This window comes from Eretmochelys imbricata, chromosome 8, assembly GCF_965152235.1.
Source record: "Eretmochelys imbricata isolate rEreImb1 chromosome 8, rEreImb1.hap1, whole genome shotgun sequence".
NCBI lineage: Eukaryota > Metazoa > Chordata > Testudines > Cheloniidae > Eretmochelys > Eretmochelys imbricata.
Window position 1 is genome coordinate 46,703,580 of NC_135579.1, and position 20,714 is coordinate 46,724,293.

The window sequence follows — 20,714 nt, forward strand, 5'->3', positions numbered from 1 at the left end:
TTGTTCTTAAGATCCAAGGGTTTGGGTCTGTGTTCACCTGTGCAAATTGGTGAGGATTTTTATCAAGCCTTCCCCAGGAAAGGGGGTGTAGGGCTTGGGGGGATATTTTGGTGGGGGAGATGTTTCCAAGTGGGCACTTTCCCTGTTCTTTATTTAACACTTTGGTGGTGGCAGCTTTTAACCTAAACTGGTAAAAATAAGCTTGGGGGTCTTTCATGCAGGTCCCCATATCTGTACCTAGAGTTCGGAATGGGGAAGGAACCTTGACAGAAGGTCTCCCACAATTCACTGGGAAATAATTCACAGACCCCACCAGTTTACCGCAGTGCAAAGAACCATGAGATAACGTCTTAGCGTCACACCCATGTGAGGGCATCACTAGTGGAGACACAGAGCTGGGGAGTTATTTCCTAGCCTGGTCATTCTCACTCAAGCCAGGCTAACTTGAGAGGAGTAACTCAAGTGTAGATAGCTCAGGTTAACTCTGCAGCGAAGACAGACCCAAAGAAACACTTCAGAAGGCAGCGCAGACTTCCCCTTCTCCACACTAGTCCTTTTCCCTCAGAGCATTTGTTCTTTCAAGTTGGCAGGGAAGATAACAGCAGGTGAACCAATGGCCCTTTACAACTCTCACAGCTTTCTTTTGCTAAGACATGGCCTCCTGCTAGGCGGGGATGTTCACCATTCTACATCCCTACCCAGGAGCCAAATCTCCTTTGGGAATTGTGTATCTGGAGGGGAAGGAGAAACACAGCAATTCAACCTCGCCTCAGGTCAGGTCAGACTTTATAGAGGCCAGAGTATATAATATTGTGACACACTGTAAATTACTCATGATGTGCTTAATTATGCAATAAAAAAAACTTTTCGGGAAAATAACCACATAACCCCCAAGGGTATACTTAATATGTGAATCACAAATGATTAAGTATAGAATAAACAAGCAGCATTGAACTACCTGGCTGTAATCCCATCAAGGGGTTCTGGTAATGTCATAAACCGGGGGAGCAAATTTCAAATGGCCAGAAAATCGCAGAATGAATTCTTACCCTGTAATTCAGCACTTGCTTAGTCAATATGTGTTTTAAAATCTCGTCTTCTCCCCCTCTTAACTTTTTTTGTTACACCCTTTCCCAGCTCTTCCACTACTCTTCCCTCATGCCCATCCCCTCCACAGACTCTGAAGCACCTCCAACATGACTGATGTAACCATAATTGATGCTGATTGTGGGAAACCTCTGTCAGTTCAGGGCCCAATTCTGTTGCCACTCTGAGCTCCAAGCAACTATACAATCTAGGCCCAATTCTGAAGCTGCTACTAACAGGAATAGTTTCATGGTCTTCAGGAGAACCATTCACATGAGTTGGGGGCTGCAGAATCAAGCCTCTGAATACTAAGGAATGAAATATGTAAACTTTGCACTCATTGAGCAGCATTTACTCACATTAGCAGTCCCATTGAAAGCAACTGGTGTAAGTAAAGCTTGCACAAATTAGCCCTAAAATAATATTTTCCCCCATGCAATGCAATCAATCATTGTTTTATGTTTATGTTTCATTAAATGGGACAAATATACTTCCTTGTAGTAGAAACTCAGAAGAACACAGAATGCTGATGGTCATTAAAGGCACTCTGTCAAATACCTCAGAAAGAACATTTTGGTTTTATAATTGATTTCAAAATCTAGTGTTAGAAATGTTTTCACTGAATTAGTTTGGGGGTTTTTAATTAAAATTCAGTAAAAACCTTTTTAAATTAAAAAATTGGAAACTTTGTGCTGAAGTATCGAAAATACAAACACAGCAGGAGAGCTAGGAAGTGAAACTGACTATAATAATTTGCTCAGTACACAAGAAAACAGACTTTACTTACAGTACTGCAGACAGAGAACACGCTGCTTTATTCAGCTAATCAGTGACTCTCAACCTTCCAGACTACTGTACCCCTTTCAGGAGTCTGATTTGTCTTGCATACCCCCAAGTTTCACCTCACTTAAAAACTACTTGCTTACAAAATCAGACATAAAAATACAAAAGTGTCACAGCACACTATTACTGACAAATTGCTGACTTTCTCATTTTTTACCATATAATTTTAAAATAAATCAGTAAACTTATCAGAATGTAAATATTGTACTTACATTTCAGTATACAGTATATAGAGCAGTATAAACAAGTCATTGCTTGTATAAAATTTTAATTTGTACTGACTTCGCTAGTGCTTTTTACATAGCCTGTTGTAAAACTAGGCAAATATCTATATGAGTTGAGTACCCCCTGAAAGATCTCTGTGTACCCCTAGGGTTATGCATACCCCCTGGCTGAGACCCACTGAGCTCCATAACAAATGGCGGGTGGGGGGGTGTCAAAACACCCAGTAAGTAAACAGGAAATAAGGGTGGGATGGTGCATGGCTCCAACCTGTTATCCTCTAAGTAATGAACACCTTGATTAACACTTTACTACAAATCAGGAAGTGAAAATGATTATAAACAGAAAAGTTTAGTTTTATTCTCCAAAGTAAGGGCAGTGTTCAAAAATAATGAGTCAAGCTCCAGAAAACCATCAGACTTCTTTTAAAATAATACAGTTTGGAGTCTTTTTCTTTGCCTTCAGGTTGCACTTGGGTCATGTTTTCTAGCTTTTCTCTGCAACCATGAGAGTGAGAAAGTTGCTTTAAAAGAAAGGAAAACTGAGATTCACATTTACTCCAGGAGTTGGGCTTTAAGACAAATACCAAATACTATAAGACTCACAGGACCAACAGTGACACGCAAAAAATGCACAAGCAACATAAATGGAGAAAAGTAAATCAGACTTTTAACAGATTTTTTTTTCATTTTTAATTATCTAAGTCTTGCCCTACAACCTTTACTCACATGAGCAATTGTTACTCATGCAAGACATCCCAATTAAGTCAATTGGACTACTCACCTGAACAACGATTACTCAGATGAGTAAAGTCTGTCGGATCTATCACCTGTAGTTATTAAAATGGAGGTAATTAATGTTTTAAAGAAAGAAAAGGAGTACCTGTGGCACCTTAGAGACTAACCAATTTATTTGAGCATAAGCTTTCGTGAGCTACAGCTCACTTCATCGGATGCATAAAGTGGAAAATGCAGTGAGGATGTTTTATACACACAGACCATGTTTTAAAAATAGTTTTTGTCTAAACCTAACAAAGTGGAAAGGATTTTTCTCGTTAACTTCAAGAGGAGCAGGATTGGAGCCTGAATTTCTATTTTGACAGCATTCCTTTGGGGATGCCCAATTACATTCAAGAGTTAAATGCATTGACCAGTCTGCCTTGTTTACATAGTCTGTAACCTGTTGATATAACCAGCCAACCGTTTCTGTACAATTTCCATTTGCCTACCGATTACAGAAAATAGGAAAAAATACTAACAGCTGCTAGTTCTAGTCAATGTAAAGTTCCTGATTGTTTTCTCCTATTTTTTGTCCATCCCAAGTCCATAAACTCCACATCTCTTGGGAAGAACCCTGAGTTTTGAGAATAAAAGAGGCTAAAATCCAGAATGCTAAAATAAACCTTTCCAAAGAAAGAGCTTGAATGGGATCTCTGGATGATCTTTGCCCCTTATTTTGCATCTGCTGTCTGTGCATCTCACCCAACCCATAATGCAGGTTTTCATTCATATAGCTTTGGAGAGATTGGATGTTTCATACTGGTGGCAGGCTATCACATTTGGGCAGAATGCAATGTTCTGCCTTCTTTTCAAAAGCAAGTTGTTTTAAGGGGGTGTCTATGCAAATAAGAGCACTTAGTAGTACCAGTGGGAGTTAGGCACCTAAATATTTTTGTGAATCCCATCCCACATGTCTATCGTGCCATTGATCTGAGAACCTCAAACAACTCTACAAACACCCCTTCATATGGAAGCATTAGCTTAATTTTCAGCCAGCACATAAAATGATCAAAACAGGAGTGGAAGCTCTAGTTGAATCAACAAAAGGGGAAGAGGAGAGCTGTGGGAGAGCCCTGCTTACCAAGCCCAGGAGACGATGGGGAGCAGAGAGCTGTGTTCCTACCTGCTCCCCTTATTTTAGTTCTGGCTTTCATAGAAGTGAACAAAGGTACAGAGAGGGTATGTGACTTGCTGAGATCACACAACAAGACATAGGACAAGCCAGGACTCCTGATTCCCAGTCCTGTGCTTTAACCATTAGCCCATAGACGCAACTGAATCTAACCACTTAGCCTGGGGAAAGACGCCTTAGTCCTAAGACAGTTAAAAGGACTATAATAAATTAAGATGCAAGGGATTTGTATATAAATCAGGTAGAATTGATCAGGAAATTATTTTTCCCCATAAAAAAATTCAGTGAACAGATATTTTCTCATGTTTGTCATCATTTTCCTTCAAAAATTGTACAGGTTTTCATTTTTTTAAAAAGAAAAAAATCAATAGCAAGGGGATTTTTAAAGTTTCAGCCAAAAACCTCTTCATCGGCTCTAAAGCTGAGATCCTGCAGCAGCACTCCGATTCAGGACCTCTAGAGACCCCACCCTGAAGAATCCATGCCACCTTCATTAGGGTGTTCTCCTAAGGAAGGACACAAAGGACTTTCAAAGATAAGTAATGCTGGGTTTTTGCACAAGATAACTTTCCCAAGGAAGTGCACAGGGAAGAGGGGATAGGAGCTGTGGCTGGTTATCTATAATGGAGGGGTTGCCCTCTATGGAATGGAGGTCAGGGCCCCCGTTGAAAATCGAAATACAGGTCCACCTCAGCTTTAGCAGGAGACTCATGAAACAGCAGCATCTTAAACTGAACATTGGTTGTGTTTTGTCTTATGTTGTCAGGGGGAACTTGGTCTTTAAAACCCTTCCAGTTCAGCTACAGATGTGGGTCAGTTGGGTATAAATTAAATCGGCTTTTATTCTTTTAGGGTCTGATTTTCAGAGTTGCTGAACATTTGCAACTCCATCTCAAGTCAACAACCCGGAAAATCAGCCTTTTACTATGTTGACAATGTCCTCCTGATAGACATTAAGAGTAAAGTCACTATTTTGTCAGATTCTATACACTATTAGACTGGGTTAAAAAAAATGAATGAAACATTTACCTATTGGAAAATGATGTTTCATTGAAATTAAAATTTTCAGTGGGAAAAAATCAAATTCAGCTGAAAGGTTTCATTTCAAACAAAATGTCGAAACAAAAATGTTTCACCATTTCTGATTCAAAACTTTCTGTAACTTTTCATTATACAAACAGTTTCAACTCTTTTCCTCCCAATTTGGGACTAAAATAAACATCAAAATATTGGAATTTCCCACAGGATAGAAAAATCCATTTTTGATCTTTTCTACCCACTACAAAAATTTCTCTGGATGATTCTTACTTTCCTTCCTTAAGCAATGTATACAACAGTGAAGCCAAAATAGATAGATAGATAGATAGATAGATAGATAGATAGATAGATAGATAGATAGATAGATAGATAGATAGATAGATAATTTGATCTGTCCTCTAAAACATATCTGATTTTTTTCAGAGAAGGAGAAAAGATTATACCATTATCTCCAGTATATTTTTCTTGCCTTAAAATACTTTTAAATTCTACCTTATAGGGATGTCTGCTGCCCCAGGACCATTATTTTAAGGTCAAATTGATCACCACATTTGGAATCATGAAAAAAATTTCCCCCAACGGGAAAGGAACCATCTGATATTTTTGGTCCTTTTCCTGCAGGAATCAAACCTTTCTTGCTATTACTGTGAGCTGATTTGGGCGTTAGTGGAGATTAGTTATTCATATCTATACATAGGTGTACAGTTAGGCAACAAAATATTGTTGTCTCAACTTTTTTTTCCAAATGAAAACCGCTTTTTGATCGAAAAGGTAGTCTATGCAAAATGTCCATTTTCATAGAAATATTTGGGGTATTCATCAAAAAATGGAAGTGCAAAAATTTTTCAGTTTTACCCTCCCCCGCAAAAATCTGGTTTGGGTTCTGAAAATTGAAAAATGATTTTTGTGGGACTTGACAAATCCCCTTCCCCCCCACCCTTCCCCCCAAAAAATTCTAAGAAAAATATTTGTTTTTGTTGATTTTTCACTAGGAAAGAAAAATCATTTCCAGTTTAGCCCTAATCAGGAGCAAGCAACTTCCAACCCCACGTAGTTTTTGATTGTCACTTTCCTGTCTGTCTCCCCTAAACAATCCATCCCTGAAGGACTGGGATAATTAAAGGACAGCTGGAATTTCTAACCTTCCCCTTTTTAAAACCTCCTTACAAAATTATAATTGCATTTAAATTTGAAGCAAAAGACCCTTTTGAAACAAAAGTCAAAACATTTCAATTTGAAAAAAAATGGAGAAATAAGGCTTTTTGACTTTGTCAGAACTTATTTGTTTTTTGACTGAAACAATTTGGCAATTTCAGCACAGATTCGAGAAAGCTGTTGGTCCACCCAGATCTGCATTTTTCTGCAAAAAACTCATTTCAGCTGAAAAATTATGCCCTGCTCTAGTTGCAGGTCATAAAACAATGTGTATTGCTACAGGGCAATATAAATAATTAGGCGATGCTGGTAGAAATGCTATAGTTAAGGCTATATTTGTTTTTTCAGTTAAAGTGGAGTCTAAGTAATTTTGTTAGGAATGTAAACAGATGTTAATTGTAGGCATAATTAACCCAATCACTTCTAGGGACATTTCATTTTCTGGATTATTACAAGTAAATCTTTTTAATTATTTAGAAGACGGAAGGAGTTAAAAATAAGCTTTTCTGAAATATGGTGTTTAACTTTTTTTGGTCTAAATTTAAAAATGGCTTTAGTTTTAAATATTAAACTTTGGATAGATTTCAGTCTAAACAATACCTACCATAGATTGTTGGGTTTGTTTTGTTTTTTAAAGAAAAAGGTTATTTGTATTATTCCTCATAACCATTTCTAGTTCTACTACAAGCTCAGTTGGAATAAAAATTACCCAAGCAAATGGCAACATTTGCAACTTTTTGTGTTAAATCTCTGGCATATTGGAATTGTAGCTGTGAGCTCTTTTGAGAGGGAAATATGGATAATCCCCATCAATGCGAAACAATGCTGGGTGGTTTGGTTGGGTGGGTGGCTGGGATATGTATTTGCAGGAGGAGCGAGTGTTCTGTTTGTCCTCATTTGGGGGGAGTGTTTCAGGGAGAAGATGCAAAGACCCAGTGAATCCCTTACATCTGCTTCTCAAGCTGGATCTCCCAGGAGAAGAGAAGCCTATTCCTCTCCACATTCACCCAGACCACCGCTGACACATAGCTCCAGCTTCTCTTTTCCCTTCAGAGAAAGCAGCCCCTCCTGATTTCCACTTCTTGGTAGGCCTGATCCAACTTTCCCTGAAGTCTTTCCATTAACTTAGATGGGAGCTGGTTCAGACTCCAGGGATTTGCCAAAGTTCTAATGCTCTATTCTCCAATGTTTCGTACCTAGGATGAACGTGGCAGCCAGATGTGAGCTAAATCCAGGTGCTCCAGCCCCAGTGAAATGCACAAACCCTCCTCCAGGCCATATCTACAGTACAAACTTTGCTTGACGCAAGGTATATCAATGTAAAGCCGCCGCAGTTAGTACATCGCTTGTGCGCGTGCATACTGGACCACTTGTGTTGGCACTGCATATACTCACCAGAAGTGTTTGTGTCGCTGTGCAGTGTGGTGCACCATGGGTACGTATCAGAGCGTGCAACTCGCCACCATTCAGTGCACTGTCTTTTTGGACATTTTGGCAATGCCTGGTAGAGCATAAAGGAGTCACAAGGGTGTGAACGGGAACAAGGGGTCAGCTTCCCAGCATGCAGCTGTCTCCATCCCATTGTCATCTAATTCCCATATCTTTTGCACCTTTTTAAAAACTCCTGTGAATCTTCTCAGCACTCCTCTGACAAAAGCATGGCGCCTGCACAGCTCTGCACTATTGTCATAAGCATTGCAAACAGAGGACGCACAATCCTCTGTTATTTGCAGAGCCGTACAAAGAACCAAATCAGCAGGGAACATGATTTCTTGGAGGACAGATTGCCGTGGGACATTCCGAGAACCAATTCAAGGTTGTTGGTGGTGCTCCTGGAGCAGCTGCAGACGGTGGAATGCCACTTCTAGCCCGAGAAACAAGTATTGACTGGCGGGATTGCATTGTAATGTAGGTTTGGGATGATGAGCAGTGGCTGCAGAACTTTTGGATGTGCAAGGCAACATTCCTGGACCTGTGTGCCAAGCTTAGCATAGCCTTCTAACACAGGGACACCAAACTGAGAGCTGCACTGACAGTGGAGAAGTGAATGGTGATCACACTGTGGAAACTTACAATGCCAAATTGCTATCTGTCCTTGGCAAATAATTTTGGAGTTGGAAAATTCACTGTTGAGGTGATTGTCATGCATGTGTATAGAGCCATTAATCATATCCTGCTATGCAGGACTGTGATGCTTGGCAATGTGCAGGACATAGCAGATGGATTTGCAGCAATGGGGTTCCTGAACTGTGGTGTAGCGATAGACAGTATGCACATCCCCATTTTGACCCCAGCCCACCTTGCTGCAGAGTACATCAACACAAAGGACTACTTTTTTATGGTTATGCAAGCATTGGTGCATCACAGAGGATGCTTCACTGCCATCAGTGTTGGCTGGTCAGGGAAAGTGCATGATGAGCACATCTTTAAGAACACAGGACTGCTCAGAAAGCTAAAAGCAGGGACTTTCTTTCCTGACCAGCAGCTTTCCATTGGCAATGTTGAAATGCCAACAGTGATCCTGGGGGACTCAGCCTACCCCTTGCTCCCCTGGCTCCTGAAGTCATACACCAGCTATCTCAACAGCACCAAGGAATGATTCAACTGTCGGTTCAGCAGGTGCAGAATGACAGTTTAATGGACTTTTGGTAGATTGAAGGGATGTTGGTGTTGTTTATTCACAAGATTGAACCTCAGTGAAAAAAATATCCCAGTAGTTATAGCTGCCTGCTGTGTCCTGAATAATATCTGTGAAGCAAAGGGAGAAAAGATGCTGCTGGAGTGGAGGGCGGAGGCTGAGCAGCTATTTGCTGAGTTTGAACAGCTAGACACAAGGGATATTTAAAAAGCTCAGCACAGAGCTATAAAGCTCAGGAAAGTTTTGAACAAGCACTTTAACAGTGAGCCACAGTAATCCATTGTGGTGTACTGTGCTCCACCTTGCCCTGTTGTTTGGGGCCAGTTAGAAACTGTATGGCCCTTGGAGTACATCTATGGATATAACACTGTCAATGCACCTATTAATTTTGCAGTGCTTGCTGTGCATTTACAATAACACTGTGTTTTTCATTGATCCTGTGAGTTGTGTCACTCTGTTCAGTAACAAGTAAGTGAGTGCATTCAGAACTTCTAGGCACTCTGAAGCATATGTTGTGATGAATTATTTTCCAAATAGAATTTTATTCAGTAATAAAACCAGCACAAGGAAAAATCTTTGAAATCTAAAAGCAAATACATTAAAAACTTAATAAATTAATGGAACAGAACAGGAGGAAAAAACATTCACATCCAGTTTACCTATGCATACATCAACCGTGGCTCTCACAGGTTGGTGTACGTGAAACTGTGGTTGTCCTTCATGTCCCCTGGGGTGCACTGGTAAAAGTAGGGACGCAGACCCTGATGCCATATGGAATGTTGAGGGGGATATAAGGAGATGTTGCAATGGAATTCTTCATGGATTGCAAAGGGTGGTGAACTTGGGATTGTTGAACTTGTAGGTCTACCAGAGTCTGCAGCATATGTGTTTGCTTGCAGAGAAGCCCCATTATGTCCTGATAGGTCTCCCTCTCCTTTTCCTGCTGGGACTCCTGGGCCTTTTGCCCTGTCCACTCTTTCCTTCTCCAGGCTGTCTGCAATGTTCACTCTCCAAGACCTTAGTCTGATGCAACCAAGACTTGCAGGATCTCACTGAATATGTCATCCTAAGTCCTCTTCTTTTTCCTCCTTATCTGGCTCAGATGTTTCGCGGGGGTGAAGGGAGAGCCCCTCAAGGCCACAACAGCAGTAGCTGCAGATAAAACACACACAGGTACCATTGTCACTATAGTCACCACAGAAAGCAAAAGTTAAGATTCAGAACTCTCCTCCCTTGCTCCCCTAAAGTTTTGAACAGGACATGCTTATTAACACTTCTGCTTTGGAGTGTTTGTGCACGGCACCAATCACTGCACCATGGAGAGTATGGCCCACCAGGGGTGAGTGGAGGTAATTGCTCAGCTGCATGAAACTATGAGCACAGGGAAATGGCACTGAATACTAGCACCAGCCATGGTGATTTTAGCTAATATCTCACTCCTGAGAATAACCAAGGCACAGAGAGCACAGCTGCTGCTGGCATTCTGAAGATTCCTGGGCCCATATGCTGCTAGTCTGTTTACTGCAATGGTGTCAGCCAAAGTTATCCCTGACTGGCGTGGGAAAGCGTCCTACCACAGAAGAAGAAATAAGGCTGCCATCACTGGAAGCCTTTGGGAGAGGATGGCAGAGTACCTCCATGGAAGTTTCATCGAGATCTCAAGGGGATTCAAGGGATGTCCCTGTGTACACAAACTGTTCCACATGGTCCATTCCCTCCTCCCCCGCCACACACACACACACACACCTAACTCTACAGAGGAGTGAAAAGCAGATAGCAACTCCACCTCTCTTTGCTGTACTGCTACCTCTTCTAGTGCAAGTAAATTAATGACAAGGTGATAGCTGTGTTCTGTTAAATTGGGGGAGCCTTCAGTACATCACTGAATGGGGAAATACAATTACACACTTACCGGAGGTTCCTTGCCCTGCATTGGACTCGCCCGTGCTCCACTGCCAGGACTGACTGGACTGGAGTCTCAAACAGGTCCTGGCTTCGGACATAGCTGGATCCCCTGGTTGCAAGTCCTCTATCCTCCTCTGCTTCCTCCTCCACCTCCTCGTCCTCGCTGTTCATGCTGTGATGAGGGCTCCTCAGAGGTATTCACAGGGGTGCGTGGGGTGGTGGTGGAGTCTCTGCCTCTTTGTAAAAGCGGCTGGTCTGCAGCTCAGCACCAGACTGACTGTTTGCCTCCCTGGCCTGCCACAATTCCTTTGCTTTCATGCAGTACTGCTGCTGATCCCTGTTCTAGCCCTTCTCCTGTATCCCCCGTGCATTCTGCTCAGAGACATCCATGTTTCTACAGCTGTTCTGCACAGCCTCTTCTCCCCACAGGCCCAAGCCAGAGCGTGGCTGGAGCACACAATGGAGAGCTGCTAGGTGTGCTCACCAAGCTGGACAATCAGGAAAAGGCATTTCAAAAATTCACAGGGTTTTAAAAGGGAGAGGTCCTTCTGGTCACTGTGACGTTGGGCAGTGGAGTTCACAATTGTGACCAGAGTGGTCAGTGTCAGGCATTGTGGGACAGCTGCTGGAGGACTGTTAGGATAGACAGAAGTAATGCACTGGCTACATTCATGCTGCATCAACCTCAGTACATCAATCAGGGCTCAGTGCGGTTCAGGGACATGGTGTTACTGCGTCACCATAATGGGGCACTCACATCACACCAGGGGGAGACTAATTTAAATGCAGACACATGCACAATTAGATTGATGCAAGGTGGCTCTTGTCGACCTAACTTTGTACACCGGGCCTCAGTCTGATTCTAAAATCAGCCAGCAGCATAAGCTCAGATATACTCGACAAGGAGAAAACAGCAGCCCCAGACTCTGGGGAAGCTCAGTTCTCCAGTATCAGCTCAAAATGTCACCCTATCAGCTGTGTTAGTTTAACAGCTTCAGCGGAGTTTACTTTGGGTATCAGGGCAAGAAAACCCAAAGGCAGGTTTTCAGTGTTTCCCCAAGTCTCCCTCCCCAAGTCTGGTTTGCCTCAGCAAAACACGTGCGTGTTGGTAACACCGAGACGTAAATAGTCTCTTTTTTCTGTACTTTGAAATCTGCTGATGAGAAGTGCAATCTGAGAGGGAGTTACTAAAGTAAATAATAACAACAACAGCGGCGTTGATTTTGGTGTGGAAGTTCAGACTGATGGGATCTCTGGGAGATGATTTTTGACTTTCAACTGAAAATAAGGATAGCATTGTGGCTAAACAACATTTGCAGGTTACACTTGCTGTATTTACCTTCAATCAAACAAAACACAATAACGCGCTAATACTAAATGATTACTCGAGTTTGCCTCTTTGGAGCTGATCGACCCTGAGCAATGTCTCGCTGGAATATTACAACCTCTTCCCCCCTCATCTCAGCGGCTGCTGCTATAACCCCGCGGGAAGCTGCCAAGTCAGGGGCAAATCCAGCTTCATATATTTCTTCCTCAGAAAAAGAAAGTCCCTTTTAAATCGGATTTCAGGCAGAGCCCTGGAGCTCCGAGGAGTCTAGAGAAACTTAAGGCCTGATTCAAAGGTTGTTGACTTTAATAAGATTTTTTTTTCCATGCAACTTCGGAGCCAGCCTTCCCAGCAGAGCAGGCAGCCCCCATGCAATGCACACAGGGGATCCTCAGAGGAGTAACCAGCGCGGCAAGTGCATCGCTTACCATTTCAGATTGGGGGCTGACAGGATGCAGCTCCCTGAATGGGAAGCGATCTCTGCTAAGCGTCCAGGGAACTGGTGCCGCAGTGGGGAGGGAATTCAGCCAACCCGCGCCCCGCGAGCGAGCTTCACGCCGCAAAGAGACATATTCGCATCAGAGTGCTTTAGCGAGCAGGGCTTTTAGGTCCGTCCTCTGCCCCCCGCCCGCCTCCAGCAAACCTGTAAACGCAGGCGACTGGGGGTTAAGTACAACAGCCCTTTATAAAGTAGCAAGCGCCTGGAAATGCTGTTTTAAAGGAAGGCTTTCTTGTTCGGCGGGGTGCATTAGTCACTGACTTTCAGTTGGGGCTTGAGCGCCTAAATCCCTTAGCGTTTGAAAATCTCCCTCCTCGATTCTTCTTTCCTTAGACACCCCAAAGAGATTGCTGGGCTAAACCCCACATCGCCTTACTCACCGGAGTAAAGGTTGCTCACAAAGGCGTCCCGCGGAAGTCGCTGCGGGTACTTTTGCTGTGGGATCGGGCCCTCCATGGGAATTCAGCTTCTTTCTAAAACGATCTCATTTCACCGGATCGGTAATGAGAGGTACAGAACTAACACCGGTGGCCTAAAGGGCCAGTGGCTTTATTCAGATCCAGCCACCTCTAAAATCAAATTCGATTTTTTTTAAAAAGTCCCTGCTCTGTGCTGCTTCGCTGGATAAAATATGAGCCAATCCACGCACCCTGGGTCCGTTTTAGTCGGGTACATTCACTGGCTGGTGTGGTTAAGGCTAAGCAACCCCTTTGTATAGCTTCCAGCCATAGAATTTCAGGAGGAAGAACCCTACCGAGCTAAGGAGATTTTTGGACCACATAGACATTAGGTTACATTAGTATACATACAATTATTTAAAATCAAAGTGTGTCGTTTTTTTAAATGCCAACAATAGCAAACGAAAAGGTAGCAAATTTGGGAAGAAATGACAACTTTAAATATGGAAATGATTGGGATTGTTGGAAGTATAGATAGATAGATACATAGATAGATAGATATTCTTGTTGTTACTGTAGGTTTGTCTATTTAATGTGTAAACCCTTGCAGGTTAAATAGCAAAGACTAGCTGCTATTCCAAATGGTAAAACTCCTATCGCATGTCACTGGAGCCAGGATCTGGCCCAGATCTCCAGGCCCCGTTGGCGTTCACAGGAGCGTTGGAAGGACTGACTGCAAAGATACTAGACTTTTAAAAACTCCAGCGACTTTTTAGCGCTGTCAGAAGCAGGGCTGGCTGGAGGTTCCATTGATCTGGGCCGGGGTGGCTGTTCTGTCTAATCCCTGCCCGCTTTGTAAATGTTTGGAGACTGGCTGGAGGAGGAAACGCAATCCTTATCCAAACAGCCTTTTAACCTCCAGTCCTCTCTGCCCCGTGAACGCTTTGTATGAGCCTGTCATAAACCTAATTAATGATCCTTGTTACTTAATCTGAAACGGGGCTCCTGGCAAACAGACAAGCCTCTTGCCGCCGCACAGAACGGATTTTGAAAAGCATTTTGGTCCCAACCTAAATTCAGCTCGACGAGTTTCTCTCTCCTGCACCGAGAAGTCACTACGGCGCAGCTGCGTCATTTAACTTGCTGGGCCTCAAGAGGACATGACACGCGCCCCGCTTTCCATGGCTCTCTTTTCTTTTCTTACAGCAAACGAGAAAAAAAGTGGAATACACAGAATGCTAGTCGGATGCTGTGGATTTTGTAGCGGTGGTTGAATAGAGGTGTTCGTCTGTAAATCCTATCGGTTTAGGAAACATGGGAATGTAAGAGCTGAAATTCAGATATCAGGGTGGTTATTTAGCACAAGTATCAGAATGAAACTTGGCATTTCATAGCGTATCGTCAATTCTTCTAGGAGGCCAGATTGGGGAATTGTTGGAATAATCCCTGAAATAGACCAGCAGCGATCCGTGCGATTCCACTGCTTCTCCCATGCGGAGCCCTCATACAGTCCGGACATTGCAATTGACTTAAGGGGCCGGATTTTGCCAGGGGCTGGGTCCCTTCCGTGTGAGATCGGTGGATCTCTGCAGTCCCAAGCCCAGTCCCAAACCCCCCTCATTCGCCGCGCCCCGGCAATAGAGTTTTGGGCTCCCGGGGAGAGAGATCGGGCTAACACGCAGAGGTTGGGGACAGCGTTGTGAATCCCCCCCCCGCCCAGCTCTCTTCATGCGGTTCCTTTTCACATGATCTCTAACATTTTCCAGGCTCTGGGTGTATTTGCCGCTGTGTTCGTTCTCCACCCTTCAGTAAAAATTTAACTGTAATGATCTCACAGCGCCATACATACGTTTGATAAGCTTGTTTGAGAAACAGGCCTATAAAATGCAACCTCCCAGCAACTAGATGCCACATTTGTGCCTGTCTGTTGTTAATTGCCTCCCTCGGTATGATAGTTAAGCAGATACACTGGGAACGTGCTACATGGTTTCATGCTTTGGTTAGATGGTTAGTGGAAACCAGACAACGTTATTTTATGTTTTTAATTTAACTATCCCTAATAGCGTTTGCAAAGCTGTATGGAGACAGTCAAAGAAAGTATGACACCACACTAAACAAAGTTGCCAGATATAAATATTCCCTCAGGGCCTGAGTTTTCGCTGAAGTCAATGGGAATTTTAGCACAGTCTTCAGCACAAGCAGGATCGAAGCTTTAATAATAGCCGCTAACGGAAATATCCGTTGGGAGATAAATGATGAGCTGTGGCATTAATTATGGCACGCTGGGGGGGATTTTAAAAACGGATTGGGGCTTTGAAATCTGCAGGAAAGTTCTCTGTGTAACCGACCAGACGTGGCGAAACTGGGAGTAGGTCTGCGACATCCGTTTGTGCGTAAGGGAGAATTTCTCGCCACTGTAGAGGATGGTATTTTAATGTACGCTCTGCTAATGCGAGCCATGTGATCCGAAATTAGAAAAGAGTTTGAACTTGTATGGAGACGAACGACAGATGCATTATAAAGTGGGCTACATCGCATTTATAAACCGGATCTGTATGTTGTAGCTGCATCACATCGTATGACAATTTCCTAGAGGAAAATAACGATCTCAGGAATTTTATTCCTAGTTAATAAAGCATTTATCTCGCCGTGCGGACAATAGCTCGTGCGGCTGGATTGGAGCACTCCATGGACTCTGGTTTGCCCAGCCACTTTCTTTGCAAGACTTCCGTCTCCAAGCACAAGTCCCGCTCACTGATGCATTTATTCTAGCACATCACAACGACCCCTGATTTGGGAGAAGTCATTTCACTCAAGGTGTCGGTCCAGGATACACTCGCTTACGGTTCGTGCCCTCCCTGCGCTCAGATGATGAATATATTCCCTTTAATCCCTTTCTTCATGACTAATAGATTCCCCCTGCCAGCGCTCCGATTTGTTTCCGTGTTTTGGTAGGGGGACAAACAGCCCAGCTCCCACTTCAGCATGGTGTCTCTAATTGACTTCTAGTCTACTTTTTATGGCGACATATGCTTCTCACAAAGCTCTTATTAGGACAAGCTGCTTTCACTAATTGAGAGTTGCAGAATGCGGAAGGCAGGCTGGATTTCACATCCACCAACTCCAGGGGATTCAGGGAAAGAAAGGTTCCCTGCACACTCTGCATCGGGTCCCTAAGATCAGATAACCAAGGCAAACTAGTCTCCTCCTCAGAAGAGGATACCATTTCTAACCGCCGCTGCGCATCGCAGATCCCAGGGAAGCGCCAAGAAGCACATGAAAGGCTACCTAGGGAGAGATCCTGTACCAGCCCTTGTGCGCAATGCTAACTCGGCCGAGCAAAGATTACGCAAGTGCAGAAGGGCTGCCGGACTGAGCTGTCGGAGGAGTTATTCCGATCAGCTGGAAAAGCAAGGCACGTGCAAGTGCCAATTAGGAAGCTGATTAATTGTGAGCTGCTAGGTCACATATGATCAGTACCATGAGCTTTACGATTGCAACTCACACAACCGAAATAAATAAATAAATAAATAGCCCCTTCCCAATTAGAGTAAAAGCAACACAGGGAAAAAATTAACTCACCAACTGTTTAAAGCACCGCCTCAGGGGCAACTAACGCAACCCTTTTAATACCGATACCCACATTTTTTATAAATGTGCAGGAAGATCCCGACGGGAAAGTTATGCACGTGGAGGGCTCGATTGGGGGCGGACAGGACACGTTTAACGACACGTAGCTACACATGGCTCAGCTTTCTCGTGTATTTCACTCGCTCTCTGCCATCTGGCAACGAATTCTCGGACTTAGGGGCGAGTTTGGCATAGAGGGACAAGGCCTAAAGCCCTCACCAGGCAGCTGACTCTAAAAGGATATTTTAAATCTATCTGAGGTGGGCATAAGGAAAGCTGCCCTCAGGCGTAGATGGTCAGTACCTAGCCAGTATATAGTCAATACCTAGCTTCCTTCCCTGCGTTGGTGCGTGTAATTTACCACCAAAGCACCACCGCTAGAATCGCCCACAGTCAAGTCAGCAAATATTAACCTGATCCCCTCCCCGCAGCCTGCCCTAGCCATGAAAGAGCAGACGACTGAGAGGAGCTCAGTATGTCCATTTCTGTTGTGCTTCGCAGAACTTCTGAAAGATTCTGCTTACTGAAAAGAAACAACCACAACTTAAGTCTGGATGGATGGCTAGATCAGTAACGTACGCCTGGTGAAAAAGCAGTTGGCTTTTGCAACCCTGTGCCCGAATGAAGCCTTCTGTACTCTTCTTGTTTCCAGTTTTGCACATCAGATAAAAGCAATGTTTGTAAAAGTTGCATTTTTTTTCATTCACTTGCAAACACGTCCCAAAGCGAATGTGGTTTCTCTGGGTGGCGGGCTCACACAGGAGCAAAGCTCCTCAAGCCTGTAGCCCTCAGGCTGGTGGGCAGAAGGGGGAGCCTCGTGCAGGGATGGATGGGGGCTGAGGGATACACCAGTGAATAGCGGAGCCAGCCGGGTACAGGGCGCACTGCTTTTGGGGTTAGCTTTAATCGTGTGGCTGGCTTCAATGCATCTCTCCGCGCGGTGGGTGTTGCTGGGGCCTCTTTCAGCAGGAAAGGTGATCTGTTTGATCCTATCGGAAAGGTGCAGGAGTATTCCTGTGTCCCCTTCCCCAGCAGCCACAGTGGCTCCGTTACAATCAGCGAAATCTCCTGGCTCATCCCCTCAAGCCAGGCACTCGCCGCACTGATCGCTTGTTGGCCTGCCCCAGCTCTGCCGCTGTACAGCGCCTAGCACAACGGGGCGCTAGGGCGCCACTAGGGCTCCTGGGGCGCCCCTACAGTAAATAATGGCCCTACCTGTGTCTGAGCCATTCCCTCTGAAAATAAGAGAGATGGACATTAAGGCAGCGTCAGGACCCTGTGGCTGGGATGCCCCAAGATTTAGTCCATCAGCCCTTAACCCAAAGTCCCCGGGTTAAATCCATGCTCGGTTCCACCCGGGGCCGGTGGGGCGGCTCTGCCGGGCAGATAAAGGAGGCGGTTTTGGGCGTCCAATACAGCAAAGGGGGAGCGCTGATTAAACCGACTCCACAGCTCCGGCCTGCCCCCCCACACACACACCCCGAGTTGGCCTGTCAGGACCCGAACCGCCCATGTCTCAGTATTAAACCCCTGTCCATTCAATCCGGCAGTGCCGGTAAAACCAGACTGGAGCGAGCGTTTCTGGCCTAGCCGGCTTCGCTCGGGCAGCAACCCCCCTCCACCCCCGTAGAGACTGGATTGAAATCCCGATCCTGTTCCCAATGGCAAAGCGCCCCGGAAAGAGCCAGCAAGTAGCAGCTACTCGCGATCTGATCCTGCTCCCACTGGAGTCCAGCAGGGTTCCGGCTCTTAGGTGAGAGCAGAGGACTAGGAAATTCATCCCCACCCTCTGGCTGCCCCTACTCTTCGGGCTTCAAACCCTCTTTGGAAGAGTTTACTCGTGTTTAAAAATAAGATACTTTGTCCTGTATCTAAAGTGCCAGAGACATCCCCTAGCTCCAGATCTTTCTTTTAGCGCCATCCACAGCACGTTCTGGCTGCAGATGACCTGGGACAAAGGTTCTTAAATCAGCAGGAAATAAACTGAAGAGCTCAGCCATTAAGATTGGCCAGTATGGGAGAAGAAATCCGTGTCTCCCACTTGAATGGGGCATCTGCTTTTCCAGCTAGTTACTACGTGAAGGAGGAAGGATTTATTTTTCAGAATGTACTAGGACAGTCAGGTTTTACTACTTGAGGGTGGAACGAAAAGCCAATCTCCTTCTCTCGAGTAAAGGGACATGAAGATGAAGAAATCATAGTAAAACTAAGCATCCTACCAGGGCAAAGTCTGCTGGTTTGTTCCTTTTCATTTCCACTCAAATTTAAATACACATTGGGACCCTAAAATATAGTTCTCTTTTTAGTGAGTGAGAGAAAAAGGCAGGGAAGGACGTTCTTTGGTTTTGCTGTGATATTTTAGCGATGTACTTGTGTGGAGTTGTGGTGCTTGTGTTGAGGTGGATGGGGGGAAGGTATCTGCGACCGGTGGCTCCAGGGGCCTTTTCCCAACCCCCCTCCTGGCCAGTCCCAGAGATTTATTAAAACCCTTCAGGTTCCAATAAGTATTCTTATTTTATAGTTCAATTTACAAGACTTCTTAATTAAAGACCGATTCGGATTGAATCCGAGCTCTGATTACTGATCCCTTATCAAGGGCAGTCATTGCCGAGCGTGGAAAGGTGTTAGAAACCCCTGGATGCGGCTTTAGATGCGGATTTCACCCCTCCGCCAGCCGCCCTACACAGCGCGGTGTGTCTGCCCTGCTCCCTGGGTACCTAACTCACACCCGCACCCCTGCTGCAGCCATCCCCTGTGCGATTAACAACCGTGCGTTCCTGGTGAGCACGTCTCCCCAACCTCTCCTGCCAGGCGCACACGGTCTCTCCCCAGCCCAGCCGCCCGATGTCCCGCTTGTGACACTGACGCCAGCGCCTGACTTCCCCGGGACCATGTAGCCGTTCCCCACCAGATACTGGCCCCTCTGCCCGATCCAGCAATAACTGCCATTGCTCACTCCCAGCTGGCCATCTCCAAGCCCTTCAGGCGCGCAGAGCTCAGACCGAACCCCCAATCCGACTCTCTCTTTCCAGGACAAGGACAGTCGCTTTCAAGCCCAGTCTTCCCCCAGAGTAACGCTCCCTCTGCTAAAGGACACAGCTCGAGCTGTGAGATAGTGTAATTACGGCAGCTCCCCCCGCCCCCCCAAAATTAGTTTGATCACAGGCTGTCCCCTGCGCGCTGCCGCCTGCTTTATCTGCGCCCCTGCGTTGCGCGCGGGGGAGCCCAGGTCTCACTTACTGTCCTGCTGCGGGGTGTCGCTGCCGCTGGTTAGCCCCGGGGATTCCAGCAAGCTTCTGCCGGCTTCCCCTACGCTCTCGTCCGCCTGAGCCGCCACCATGTCTCCGGCTTCCTCCAGATCCAACAGGTGACTGACGGAGAAGTTCTTTTTGGCCTGTAAGTTGTCCAGGTTGCTGGGGTTCTCCAAGCGGGTGGCTAGGACGGCCTGTCTCTCCATGATGTGGGCATAGCTGGAAGTCATGGTTTCCTCCAAGTCTTAAAGGGAAAGTGCAGGCAAAAGAGGAGGGAAAGAGGGTGTGGGGGGGAATACAAGGGACCCTCCCCAAAATCTCAGACGCTGTCCCCGGAGCAGGGGCGCTCCCTGGGCTTCCTTCGGCAGGTTCCAGGGGGCGAATCCGGCCTCCCTCTGCCCAGTTCTCACGCGAAAGTGACACAGAAAGCGAGAGAGAGAGAAGGAGGGAGGGGATGGGGGAGGGGGGGAGAGGAATCGAAACGTGTCTTTCAGGAGAAGCGGCGTATTCCCAGGCAGGCACCAGCAGCAAGAGGCTTGTCCCGGCTTTAAACCATCTCCAAGAGAGCGCGCTGCCCCCTTTGCGCTCCTGGTGAGTCTCAGGAGTAACTGAGGTTTCAGGTCACGGGTGCTGATGTCTTGCAGATGTACTCGCGAGTATTAGCTCTCACCGAAGGGAAGACGAGGGTTTTCAGGAGTCCGAAAGAGCCCCCCCCGGTCCCCGGTCTCGCTCTCAGTTGCTCTCCCCCTCCCCTCTCAGTTGGATCAAGCCGCTCTCTGGCACTTCAAAAGGGCCAGTATGGCACACAGGG

At 45.5% G+C, this 20,714-nt stretch overlaps 1 protein-coding gene across 2 annotated transcripts in view; it reads right to left on the bottom strand.

Annotated features, from left to right (window-relative positions):
• The window catches only part of PRRX1 (paired related homeobox 1), a 79,997-nt gene extending 59,864 nt beyond the window's left edge, over positions 1–20,133 (bottom strand). For both annotated transcript variants that reach the window (XM_077824909.1, XM_077824910.1), the window contains exon 1: positions 19,893–20,133. In XM_077824909.1, the coding sequence (XP_077681035.1) occupies positions 19,893–20,133 (241 nt within the window). The remainder of the gene's footprint in view (positions 1–19,892) is intronic.
• Between the last annotated feature and the right edge of the window lie 581 nt (positions 20,134–20,714).